General features: G+C 35.6%; 2 protein-coding genes across 3 annotated transcripts in view; one reads left to right on the top strand and one right to left on the bottom strand.

Moving 5' to 3' along the window:
- stx17 (syntaxin 17) overlaps window positions 1-3,409 on the top strand; it is a 102,575-nt gene extending 99,166 nt beyond the window's left edge. The window contains exons 6-8 of the mRNA XM_059972513.1: window positions 398-448; window positions 2,592-2,678; window positions 3,033-3,409. Coding sequence (XP_059828496.1) covers window positions 398-448; window positions 2,592-2,678; window positions 3,033-3,281 — 387 coding nt within the window. The 3' untranslated portion in view covers window positions 3,282-3,409. The remainder of the gene's footprint in view (window positions 1-397; window positions 449-2,591; window positions 2,679-3,032) is intronic.
- Window positions 3,410-3,550: 141 nt separating this feature from the next.
- erp44 (endoplasmic reticulum protein 44) overlaps window positions 3,551-13,000 on the bottom strand; it is an 83,576-nt gene continuing 74,126 nt past the window's right edge. For both annotated transcript variants that reach the window (XM_059972511.1, XM_059972512.1), the window contains 3 exons: window positions 12,396-12,537; window positions 6,372-6,474; window positions 3,551-4,194 (listed from right to left, as the gene is read on the bottom strand). In XM_059972511.1, the coding sequence (XP_059828494.1) occupies window positions 4,090-4,194; window positions 6,372-6,474; window positions 12,396-12,537 (350 nt within the window). In that variant the 3' untranslated portion in view covers window positions 3,551-4,089. The remainder of the gene's footprint in view (window positions 4,195-6,371; window positions 6,475-12,395; window positions 12,538-13,000) is intronic.

A 13,000-nucleotide genomic window follows, 5' to 3' on the forward strand; every position in this document is an offset into this window, starting at 1 on the left:
TTGGAAGTTCCTCGACAGCAGCATTGCAGGAGTACACCCACTAAAAGGATTGCAGCTGAAAGTGGCTCATCATCCACCTCAAGGGTCAACAGAGATGGGCAGAAATGTTGGTTTTCAAGTTTCACATTCCACAAAATGAAGTTATTTAAAAAGTCATTAAAAGATTTTTTTGCATTACAGATTTGACATATTGGTTTGTATATGCTCTATATTTAATTTCCAGTTCAAAAATATCAACAGTACAAGATATAGATATTGTTCTGATAAATTAAAATGGAGTTTTCCCATTGTTCTTAAAGAATTATCCAGGCCAATAGACTCTTTGGCATTCATAGCTAACTGATTTTCTCAGGAGTTTGAGCAATTTGTAATGTTAATTTATATAATTATTTTGCAGAACTTAATTGATCTTAGTAACTTGGTAATTGAATTTTCCCAGCAGATTCATGTAAGTAATTATGTTCTAATTATTTGGTTTGTGGGAATAGAGGAAAATATTTATTTATTTGAGACCTTCCATACACTTTATAGCTGTGGTGAATTTTGTAAATTAAAACATTGTTTTGACACAAACAGCAACACACTGTAGCTACACATAACATGCACCATCTAATAGAGAAAATTGCTAGAATTTCCTTTTATTTGGAACACTATGCCTCTTAATTGGGGCAGGATACTGTTGCCAAACAGGTTGAAATTGCTTCAATTGTGCACACTTGTGTGTACACTTGTTCAAAAAGCAGTGATTTTTGTCACTTATAGTTGGTAAGAAATTAGCAGCAAGACAAGTCTGAACTATTTTGCTCACTGTGGTTTCAAGCATTCAGGTTTGCAGACACCAGAAATGGTTGGAACTAAAAAGAAACAATTTTACTACAAGTGAGTGAAGAATTTGTAGGTATCAATAATCATCTTGAATGTTACAATGAAAATGAAGATTGGGGATGAAAAATCAAAAGCATTTTAAGAACACAGTCCATTATCTGCTGATTCGGCATTTTCGCTGATTCTGTTCATTTAGTCAAAATAACACAGCAGGTAAACTGAATGAATTCCTCTATTGATAACTACTAGGAACTAATAATTTTATAATACAATAGTATTAGTAATGTTATAATTTGTTTTATTTCATTTAAATACATAATTTGTTACTCAGTTTTTTAATACCTTTAATTATTTCAATGAAGCTTCAGATATTGGGATTGCTGCCAAAATGTACTGGTGCTGATGTGCCCGAATTTACTGGAATCCACTGTAGTTCTAAATGATGGAAGAACATCACCCATTATTTCTAAGAAAACCAATATCTTTTTTTCCCCATTTTATTATAAAAACCTAGAGTTTGCTTTATTATAATAATCTCAAAGCTACCAGCAGGGGCTTAAACCACCAATAAATCTTTCTCATTATACACTTGAATTCTAGTGGTGGCAGTGTACAGTAACAAGTTTGAACCACCATTTGTAAATATTTATAATGCTAAATCTAAGCTTCACCAGAAATTGAACTCATTTTGCAAAAAAATGACTAGTTGAAATTTGCTGCTTTTACCTCCAGCTTGAAATGCAGCAGGGAGCCTGGACTTCAACCTCCTTGCCTTTTTAAGGGCAGAGCTATCTGTGTATTCATTTGTGTGATCTTGTGAATTAGTGAGAAATACAGCTACTGTAGTAATAGCGAAAGTCCTGAATGTTACTAGCCAAATAGCCTTTGTGAATGGAGTTAAATAGTGTAGATCTGTAATGATTTGAAAATAGTGGATTATGGTTAATTGGGACCAGTATATTTGGCCCAATTAAGCAGCTGTCCAATTAGTCAAAATTTGATGGAAATAGTTAAAAAGGTATAAAAGGCAAAGTAACAAATACAAAACAAATTAGAATACTATCAATACCACTGAGCATTTAAAAATGTATATTAGTTCCAAATACTTAACAAGGGAGGAATTCATTTCCTCAAGTTCTTTTGACTGTAAATGAATAAAATCAGCGTAGGTACCTAGTGCAGATAATGGACTGCATCCTCCAAATCCTCATTGTAACATTGAAGATGTTACCTTCAAAGTAGAAACTACTAAGAATTTGATAGCTTCAAATCCTTAGATTATAATTTGAGGTAGTGAAATTGAAGTGAAAATGAAAGTTGTTTTTGAATATAAGCACACATAACTGACTGTTTAAAAAAAGTTCACTCTAAGCACAACGTTGTCTCAAACAGCACGCTATTAATGCTAAGTTAAAAACTGTTGGGTAAAAGTCTATCCCAATTAAACAGCATAGTGTCCCAAATAAACAAAGGGAATCCCAGTCATTTTCTCAATTGATTTTTGTTCTTTAAAAGTTCTCCCAAATAAGCAGCTGCCACAATGAACTAGAATCCACTGTATATTTGTTGATAAGAATTTAAACGCGTAGCAAATTGTGTTAACCATCTATCATGGCAGTCCGTAGAGGAGGTGCTATGAAGAAATTGTAGACGTATTGACTAGAGATAAGAGAGTCAGCAGACTCTGACTATAGGAATTATAATTGTGTGTATTGGTTGACTGCTGCTTCCCAGCTGGAAAGCTAGTGTAATTCTTTTGAATCCAGACCCAACAGGAGAAGATTGACAGCATTGAAGACCATGTCAGTACTGCTGCTGAGAATGTTGAAGAGGGAACCAAGAACTTAGCCAAGGTAGGGATCTAGTCCTGCTGTGTAATCAATGGCACAGTGCCTACCAGCAATACACTAAATTAACCCAACTGATTGATCTGGGCTCTCTAATGTTGAGGGAAATAGCAATTAAGAAAATAAAGGAGAAGTGACACACTGCTTGTCAAAAAAAATCAATCTGTATTGTGATGGTCTCATGCAGTGAAACCAACTAGCATTGCTCTGTACATAGTAATCATCCATAGAACAGCTGCACTAAAGAAAGACTTACACTGATGGGTGGGACCGGCTCTTAAGACAGAGGGGAAAAAAAAAATCACAGTAACTGAATCTAGTTTGTGTCTTTGTTAAAATTGTTTTTCATTGATTTTTCAGGCCACTAAATATAAACTTGCACTGTTGCCTGTGGCAGGTGCTGTCATTGGTGGTGTGATTGGAGGGCCCATTGGTCTCCTGGCAGGCTTCAAAGTGGCAGGGGCTGCAGCTGCAGTCGGAGGAGGAATACTAGGCTTCACAGGAGGGAGAATGTTACTGAAGAAAAAGCAGCAGAAGATAGATCAGGAACTTGCACTTTCTACCAGCTGTGCAAATCTGAAGACTCAAGCTGAAAAAAAAGCCAGCTGAATGGAGAAGCTAGCTAAAGTGGCCTTGCAGAAAAAAATTACTGAAAATTATTTTTTTAAAAACAAGACTTGCCAGCTGTCAATATTATCCAACAGACAATCTTATTGAAAATGAAAGATCAGCATAATCAAAGATCAGCTGCTTTGAACTTTATTAATGTTCAATGATTAAATGTCATTTTGTATATTTTTAAGTGCATTCATAAAATATTTACTAATTGGAATGAAAATTGTATGATTATTGCTTGAACAAAATCTCTCAACCCATCATGGTAGGCCACTTACTTTATTTTTCCCCTCAGACGAGAGATGAGCACATTTTCTCGGTAACGGATACACACAGTAATACCTCAAGCCACTCCCACATACATAGCAAGTTGTTCATGAGCACTTGCCCTTCATTTAAAGAAAATTGCAATCAGCAAAATGTGGAAACAGAACCCAAAGATGATTCCCTGTTGAATGGGACACTGAAATATGTAGCAAAGTTACTCCTGGCAAGTCCACACTGACAAATACAGGATATGGCCTTTTATTAGAAAAAGTTAGGATCTCCAACTGATCAGTGTTTTGTGGCATTTGGACATTCAACAGTTTTATTAAAACCTACAACAGATAACCACAGTACATCAACATATTCACAAGCCAGAGAAGCAGAGGAAAACAAAAACCCACAACTGTCATCCATTTGTTTTCAGTTTTATCCAAAATAAAAACTGTACACACAGACTTATGAAAATATAGGCTTAGAATTTTTGCCTCATTAGGCAAAGCTCTGATTTCTGGTCTTGTACAGTTCCTTCATAGATTTATAATTCATCTCTCTCTCTCTTGAGAATGGTATATCTGTGTTCACTTGGAGCCAATTTCTGGAATGAGCTTTCTGGAGGGTTGCTTGCAACTTCTTCACTGGGCTGTAGTAGGTTAGAATGAGAACAAAGGTGTATATATATGAATAAAGACGTTCTTTGTAGAAGAGTCCAACATGTTAAAACCATCTTTAACCTAAGTTAGTGAACATTTAAAAACATCTAATCAAGAATTGCCAGAACTGTTAAACGAAGGAGGTAATGATCTCCTGGCAAGATTCACAGATATGTATTTGTTTGACAAATTACTTTTTGAAATTAACTGATTAAGTTGTTCAATAAGGGGCTGACTAAATTAAAAAAACTGCAGTTACATGTGGCTGAACCCACTTATTGATTATATATATATGACCAAGCAAAACATTAAATGGCTGACTAGTCTATTCATGTTATAATTGCTACTAAGAAACTTGGTCAGGAAAAAAAAAGTACAGTCCTAAATTTTGACATGAATCAAAATTAGGAAGGTAAAAAGTTATTAAGCTCGGAGGACTTGGTTTTACAGGAAGTGCAGACCGACCACAGAAATCACTTCCAAAGGCCACACAATTAAGTTCTGATTTACATAACTGGATACAGATTTTAGTTTCACATTAAAATGCAAAAATGATTAGTATTTTTTATTTAAAAACTATTTCCTCAATGATTTTTCAAGCTTTTTAAAATCAGCCCTGGAAACAGTTTCTGATCATCTAAATGATTAAATGGAAAAGTTTGGTTTCTGGTCATCCCCAATGATCAAATATTGACTGTTCTACAACTAAAGTAATCATGTGCAACTAATTTTTTTGTTTAATAACTCATTGCTTTCTCCAAATTACTTTGTCACATTTATCCATTACTAAATAATTATACTGCTGAATGAGATTGGATTAACTTTTCAAGGAAATCTGTTCCACTTGGAAGAAGTTGCCACTTCTTTAAATTTCCATGAAACTTTAAAACTTAAAGCAGAAAAGCAGATTTTAAGTTGTTGTTCAGCAGTTTGTAGTTAAGAAAACATCTCTATATTCAACTTTATTAGAGGTAAATCATTGCAACAAAACCACACAATTTCTGCATAGAATGGTCCAGTTCTCCCTCCCCGCCCCCCCCCCCCAAGAAATATAACCTATCTCTTCCTGCATTTCTTTCATCACTTGAAATTGATTTAAGGTAACCAAACATTATTCAAACAATTTTAAAGCTTTAAAAATGAATAAATATTCCACAAGTGCACCAGAAACTGCAAGCTGCATCTTCATTGTTTTGTCACACATACGAAAGGAGGTAACCTCAGCATCATTTTCCCTGAGAGGTGCAGGGTCACCACTTAAAAAGGGGAAAATTACATGCTTTAAAGCTTGTCCACTCTCTGCTGCCCTGTCCCCTAAGGCTCCCAATATCTTTATAGCTGCTATACAGTGTTTCAAAGTGTTTGAGTGATGAGAAGAATTTATAATTTAAAAATTGCAGTTGAAAACCCACATGGTGGGAATAGGGCACCAAATGATGTCTGTACTATGTTTGGAATCAATTAAAACAATGGAAATGTTAAAATCACAGCCTATTAATCTTTAAAAAGTTAATGAAATACTTAAATAAACATAATTTGCCTATTAACATGGTATCTTTTGATAGGGAATCACTAAAATACATGGTAAATGTTAAGTTAATGCTTCTATCTTTAATAGTGAAAGGTAGCCAAATACATTTAATTCCAATGTAGATTGTGGAATTTAGAATGTAAATCTTTTGGGTACTTAATTTTTAGGGGGCTTTCTAAAAGTTTTGCCAGTTGTGATTTCAGTCATACCTTTCCCACACTACGAACAAGTAAACAAACTTGAGGGTGTAGGGCAGTTTGAAGAGACATATTCTGATATGGCCCATGAGTAAATTGTTGGGTAATCATAACCCTGTAAGTCTGTGTTGGCTTCTGTGTATGTAGAATGTTAAACTTCTGCATAGGAAATTGTCTGAAAAAGGATTTCATAACTACCAAACCAGTTAGTAAACCAGTGAATTATGTAGATTGGTGTAATACATTTTGGTAAGAAAAAAAATGGCAGTGCTTAAATCTCAGCCACAGCAGATTCAGTGTAATTCAGCAATTGCACGATTTAAATTTGCAACATTTTTAAATGAAGTATTTGGAATTCACCCCATGATCATGTTAGCAACAGGTCTAACTCCTGTTGGGCATCAATTACTTTATCTTACCAGCTGAGACTGAACATTACCTGTCCAGGAGCTACATCGGTGGGGTCAGGACCATGGTGGAATTCCCTGTGTAACTTGCCAGAATGCAGGTCCAATACAAACTGCTTCAGTGCACCTGGTGTACTGAAATTAAAAATAAAGGCAGTCAAATACCTGGGCTATGTACAGAATATGAAAAGGGAAATAAAAACAGGCTATTTAAAAAGTCAATTCTTATTGATTCTGTTTGTTCGGAAGCTCTTAATTAAAAGGGAGATACGAGATAGAAGAGTTTGTTCCCCATGCCAGATGCTGGAATTTTGGGATTCTTTCCTTCCAAGAACACTACAGCAATGACACCCTATTGCTGGTCCACAATAATTCCCACCTGCATCAGCTTTTCTGTATAGCAGCCAAAAAGCCTACATAACAGACTTTACAAACACCACTCAGATAGTTGATACTGACAGAAAACTTTAAAAACATCCCTTAGTTTGGAATAATTGCATTCATGCCACAGATCAACACTGAATGGAGAGCAATTTAAATTTCATCTTAGATCATCTGTCATCATCTACTGCAAAGGTTCTAAAAAAATGCAGTAATTTTATCTACAAAATGCCAAATTTGCTGTGATCATAGGAACTACTGTTAATTGATCTGCAAAATTCTGAAGGACACACTGGGCCTCCTAATAGCTACTAATACTAATTTATGGATGATCTAATTAACTCAAAGGTACAGATACTGCTTTTAAAAATATGAATCTAAGTTATTTTTGTAGGCACATCCTCAACTTGGCATAAAGTATGGTTGTATATCACAGGCATTCTCATTAACCTTGCAAATGATGGAATGCTACCAATGCATAATAAATAATTAAAAATAAAATGCTTACATACAATATTCAAATCCAAGTAACATACAGGCTGTTACAAACTGCTATTATTTCTGGTCAATTATTGTCTGAATAAGGAAGAGTTAGAAAGATGGAGAAAAAAGTGAAGTAGAACAAGGTTGGAAGAGCTGAAGAGATCAATTAACAAGTGTCAGTGACATCAATGAACGAAGGTGATAAAAGTTTGTATAAATGATATATGTGGAGGAGATGAAGTAACTGATGCTAGAACATAGTCAAGTAGCATCTCTGGAAGGAGAAACAGTTAATATTTCAGGTTAATGATCTTTCATTTCAACTTTTCTCTCCAAAGATGCTGCTTGACTAGCTGAATATTTTCACCGTGTTTTTTAAAATATGATTTCAACATCTGTAATGAAAATAGTGTAAATACTCCCAAGTCCTGTGGAAAGAGAAATAATTAACAATCCATTAGAATAATCTTCCATCAGAGCAAGAAGAGTTCAAAAACATTCATATTTTATGCTGCAAAGGGGGAAAGAGATGTAGAATAAAAATGCTGATAAGTTATAGACCAAAAAAAATGGATGATACATTGATTGATGTTGGTTGAGAGTGGTGAATGCTTGTTAACAGCAGCTAATCTGGAAGAAGTTTTAAAATGGAGGGCTAGAGGACAAAAGAAAAAAAATGCTGGAACTAATAAATACTAATGTAATAGTTGTTGGAAATTTCAAATAAAAGAATGCTGGAAAAGCAAGTCAAGCAGGGTGCTAGAAGAGAAACATTAAAATTTTGTAGGTTGATAATTGTTTTACATCAGACCTAATCCAAACTAGAAAGTCTAGTTATTTGAAATTGTGGAACTCAGGTGTTCAGTCTTGAGGGCTGCCGTGGTCTAGAGAAAAGATGAGATACCATTCTCAAGATTACATTAGGGCTCAATGGAACTGTGAACACAGACAAGAATGCAAGTGGGGTGGCTAATTAAAGAGAAAGGCAGCTGGAAACCTAGTTACTCTTGCCAAAAGAATGGTGGTGTTCCAAAAAAAATAACCCAGAGTTTGATACAGTAAGACAGAGGGTTATGTTCCTAGAAAATGGAAGAGATTTTCCATAACTCAAAACCAAGTCATCTGAGAGTTGAAACAGGTGTGATTACTCCGCCTCCCCCACACACAAATTTCATGAGCATTTCTGGGATATTCTACATCCAAGAATTTTGGTAGTGGTTAGTGATTTGGGAATTTTGTAAGAGGTATTTTATTACCTACTTTTCAAACATGTCAGCTGTACACAGTAAACTGTTCTATGACAACTGAATCCAGTAACTTTTTATCTTGGAAATCGTACTTGGATTTCAGGAGGAGGTAAAGGTAGATGCATCTCTTGAGGATGCCCTGGGGAGTGATTTTGATAGAAGAGTAAGTAGGAATTGGAGGGAATGGCTTGTTCAGAACACTGAAAGTGGAGGGAAGTTGAATCTTGGGGCAGCTTCTCAATGAAGATGCTGGAAGCTAGTGTGACAAATGTAATCAGTAATGTGACAGAAAAGCTAGAACATTTCCTCCAGGCAGATGAGCTGCCATGCCGAATCCTTTTCCAGATCAGGATTCCATTTATTCTCTCCACCTCTCACCCCTTCTGTGATTTAAAACATGTTTAATAGGTTTTCTCAGTTTAGATGAAAGATCACATGAAATTGTCTTTAGTACTATTCTCCATGGTGTCTAAATTTCCAAGTAATTCTAGCAATGTTTTACTTCAAAGTTCCTTTTCAAGTGAAGATGTATTTGTAGTGACAAGTCTAAAACCAATCTTCAAAACAAAAGGCAAAGGAAGAATTAGTAAAATCTCTCTAGCAGTCAATAGATAGAAATTGGGAGTAGAAAGCTTGATTAATCTTTCTCTGTCTAATCAGGGAATATTCCAGTTGCAATCATGTAGTAGTACACTGAAGGCTACATATTGAATTCTGGTTAATTGGGACAGATGCTTATTTGGGACAACTCTTAAAGGACAGACATTAATTGAGAAAATAGCTGGGATTCCCTTTGCTTATTTGGGACAGTATGCAACTTAATTGTGACAGGAGACTGATGCCAAACAGTTTTTAAACTAGCTTCAGTTACATGCACTTGTTTGACCATTAAACACTACACTGTGCTTTCAACAGAGTTTTTAAACAGCATTGTTGTGTGTGCTTGTGTAATATTATCCATTTGGGCTGACGAACGACAATTCAAAAAAAGTGATTTTCTTTTACAAATTTTGTTTTTTATTTTGACTTTGAAAGATTATGACACAAATTCATGAGTGCCATTCTATCATGACTAAGTTATTATCCCTCTCAACCCCATTATCCTGCATTCTTCCCATAACGTTTGATGCCCTGTTTAACCAAGAACCTATCAAATTCTGCCTTAAATATACCCAATGACTTAGCCTGCACAGCTGCCTGTGGCTGTGAATACCAGATTCACCACCCTCTGGCTAAAGTTAGTTGTCCTCATCTATGTTCTAAATGGACATCCCACAATTTTGAGGCTGTGCCCTCTGATCCTAGACTCCCCACTATAGGAAACATCCTCTCTATATAGGCCTTTTGATATTCTTTAGGTTTTAATGAGATTCCACCCCTCCCATTTCATTCTTCTAAATTCCATTAAATACAGGCCCAGAGCCAAACACTTTCACCCTTTTCATTCCTGGGATAATTCTCATGAACCTCCTCTGGACCCTTTTCAATGCTAGCACATCTCATCTTGGATAAGGGTCCCAAAACTGCTCACAATACTCCATGTGAGGTCTGTCCAATGCCTTATAAAGGCTCAGCATTACATCCTCTCAAAATGAATGCTAATATTGTATTTGCCTTCCTTGCCACAAGCTCAACCTCCCGGTTAACCTTTAAGGAATCCTGCATAAGGACTTCCAAATCCCTTTGCACCAATGAGTTTTGAATTTTCTTCCCACTTAGAAAATAGTGTGTGCCTTTATTCCTTCTGCCAAAGTGCACAACCACACACTTCTCTACATAATATTCCATCTGACACACATTTGACCATTCCCCAATCTGTCTCAAGTCCTTTTGCAGACTCCTTGCTCACTCAACACTATCAACCCCTCCACTTATCTTTGTATCATATGCAAACTTGGCCATAAAGCTATCAATTCCTTCATCCAAATCATTGACATATAATGTGAAAAGAAGCTGTCCCAACACCAAACCCTGCAGCACACCATTAGTTACCAACAGCCAACCAGAAAAGATCCTCTTTATTCTCACTCTGCCTCCTGCCAGTCAGCCAATCTTCTATCCATGCTACTACCTTTCCCGTAGTACCATGGGCTCTTATCTTGTTAAGGAGCCTCACCTTGTCAAAGGCCTTCTGTAATCAAAACCAACATCCCTGACTCTCCTTTGTCTATTTTACCTGATACTTCCTCAAAGAATCCCAACAAGTTTGTCCGGCAAGATTTTTCCTTTAGAAAACCTTGCTGAGTTTGGTCTACTTTATCATGGGCCCTCAAGTACCTTGAAACCTCATCAATAATAGGCTCCAATATCTTGCCAAACAGGCTAATTGGCCTATAAATTCCTTTCTTCTGCCTCTTTCCTTCCCTAAAGAGTGGAGTGGCATTTGCAATTTTCTATTCCTCAGGAATCAATCCAGAATCTAATGATTCTTGAAAGCTCATTAATAATATCTCCACAACTTCTTCAGCTACCTCTTCCAGAACGCTATGTTATCTACACTAGGTAACTGCACTGATCTTGTTCATTTACAGTCAATCAATAGTACACGGCAGCATTCATTGGAACAATTTCTTTGTTGATAACCATTAGGAACTAATGCAGTTTTATAGTACTGTAGTAGTACTACTGTTAGAGTTTGTATTTCACTTAATCACAAATTGTTATTCAGTTGAACAGCAGTTTCTTCTTTATACCTTTTTAACTATTTTCACAAAACTTCAGCTAACTAAGGTAGCCGCTCAACTCCACCAAAATGTACTGGTCCCAATTAACTGGAATTGACAATACTTCATTTAATCAAGACTAAGTGGGACATGAATTTTGATCAAAGCTCTCTCAAATATCTACACATCATGATATCCTTGAACAATTCATGAACACTCATTTTTGTTCTACAAAAAAAAATTGTGCAAGTTCTACTTGAAATTCTTAAATTAACAAATATTAAATTGAACTGCAACAGCTTCTAGTTAGTTCAAGTTCAAATTTTAAATTCAAAAATGTAGCCTTTTAATAATCAATAGGTTCCAGTAAGATTCCATCCCTCCCATTTCATTCTTCTAAATTCCATTAAATACAGGCCCAGAGCCAAACAATTTCACCCCTTTCATTCCTGGGATAATTCTCATGAACCTCCTCTTCAATGCTAGCACAACTCATCTTGGATAAGGGTTCCAAAACTGCTCACAATATTCCATTCTGTTCAAAGCCTTATAAAGGCTCAGTATTACATCCTCTCAAAATGAATGCTAATTTTGTATTTGCCTTCCTTACCACAAACTCATCCTGCCGATCTACCTTTAAGGACACCTGCATGAAATCCCTTTCATCAATGTTTTGAATTTTGAATGTAGCAGTTAATTTCTTTTCCAATGAGGCCAGAAAGGAGGCAGTCATTCTTAACTTTGAACCATAGAACATTACAGCACAGAAACAGGCCTATTGGCCCTTCTTGGCTGTGCTGAACCATTTTTCTGCCTAGTCCCACTGACCTGCACCTGGCCCATATCCCTCCATACACCTCTCATCCATGTACCAGTCCAAGTTTTTCTTAAATGTTAAAAGTGAGCCCGCATTTACAACTTCATCTGGCAATTTGGACAGTAATGTAAGTGTACAAAGATTATTTATCTTGTAATTAAACTATTTTCATTGGTTTAGTAAATATAATCAATATCTCTAAATAATGACAAAAAATTGCTGAGGGTCAATGAACTTGCAAGTTACATTTTCCAAGTTATGACAGAAATCTTATTCTGACAGAAATTCTAATGACAGGGTTCAAAGTGGAAATACGGAAATTAATTTCAGTACCATAATGGTAAAACAAAGATTGTGACATAAAATATTTCAATACAGCAATAATAATTGAGACTTGAGAAATACCACTGAACATTTTTCTTCGTTTTCAAAATATAAACTTCTACAAGGAATAGTCATACTTACTCTATGTCTTTAAAGTCTGGAAAGACATACATATGCCTAAAACTGTCAATAGCAATAACTGGACAGTCTTCTGGAGTCTTGTGTATATGTAGGAGAGGATGACGAAACTTGTCACAGTCAGCGTGCAGGAAGTTTATTGTACCTAAATGATTTAATCATGGGTTAGCAACATGAAGTTCATTGGCTGAATCAAGTTAGTGAATGAAGTGCATTTACATACACTTGACAGCTTTTCAAATATTCCTATAAAAGCTTTAGTACTGTACTCAAAGCTTTTAATGACAACACTTAGCTTGGCCAATGTTTCATTTATATAACATTTGATAGACTACCTTTAAATGTGAAAGAATACATACAGATTATTGATTGCTATGTTTGATTATTTTCCCCATTATGTGTGTAGGGAGACGAGATAAAGATTCACTAAACATATGGCCAGTACAGTATTATACTATTCAGGATCAAGTTTAAACACTGGGTTGAACCAGCAATTATTGTCAAAATAACATTTAACTACTTCCGCTTATAAGTATGTTTTCAAAAATTAAATAAGACAACACATAATAACTATTATTGGCTGGGCTATACAACTTGGTTTAGATAAT

This window comes from Hypanus sabinus, chromosome 6 (assembly GCF_030144855.1).
Source record: "Hypanus sabinus isolate sHypSab1 chromosome 6, sHypSab1.hap1, whole genome shotgun sequence".
Taxonomy (NCBI): Eukaryota; Metazoa; Chordata; class Chondrichthyes; order Myliobatiformes; family Dasyatidae; genus Hypanus; species Hypanus sabinus.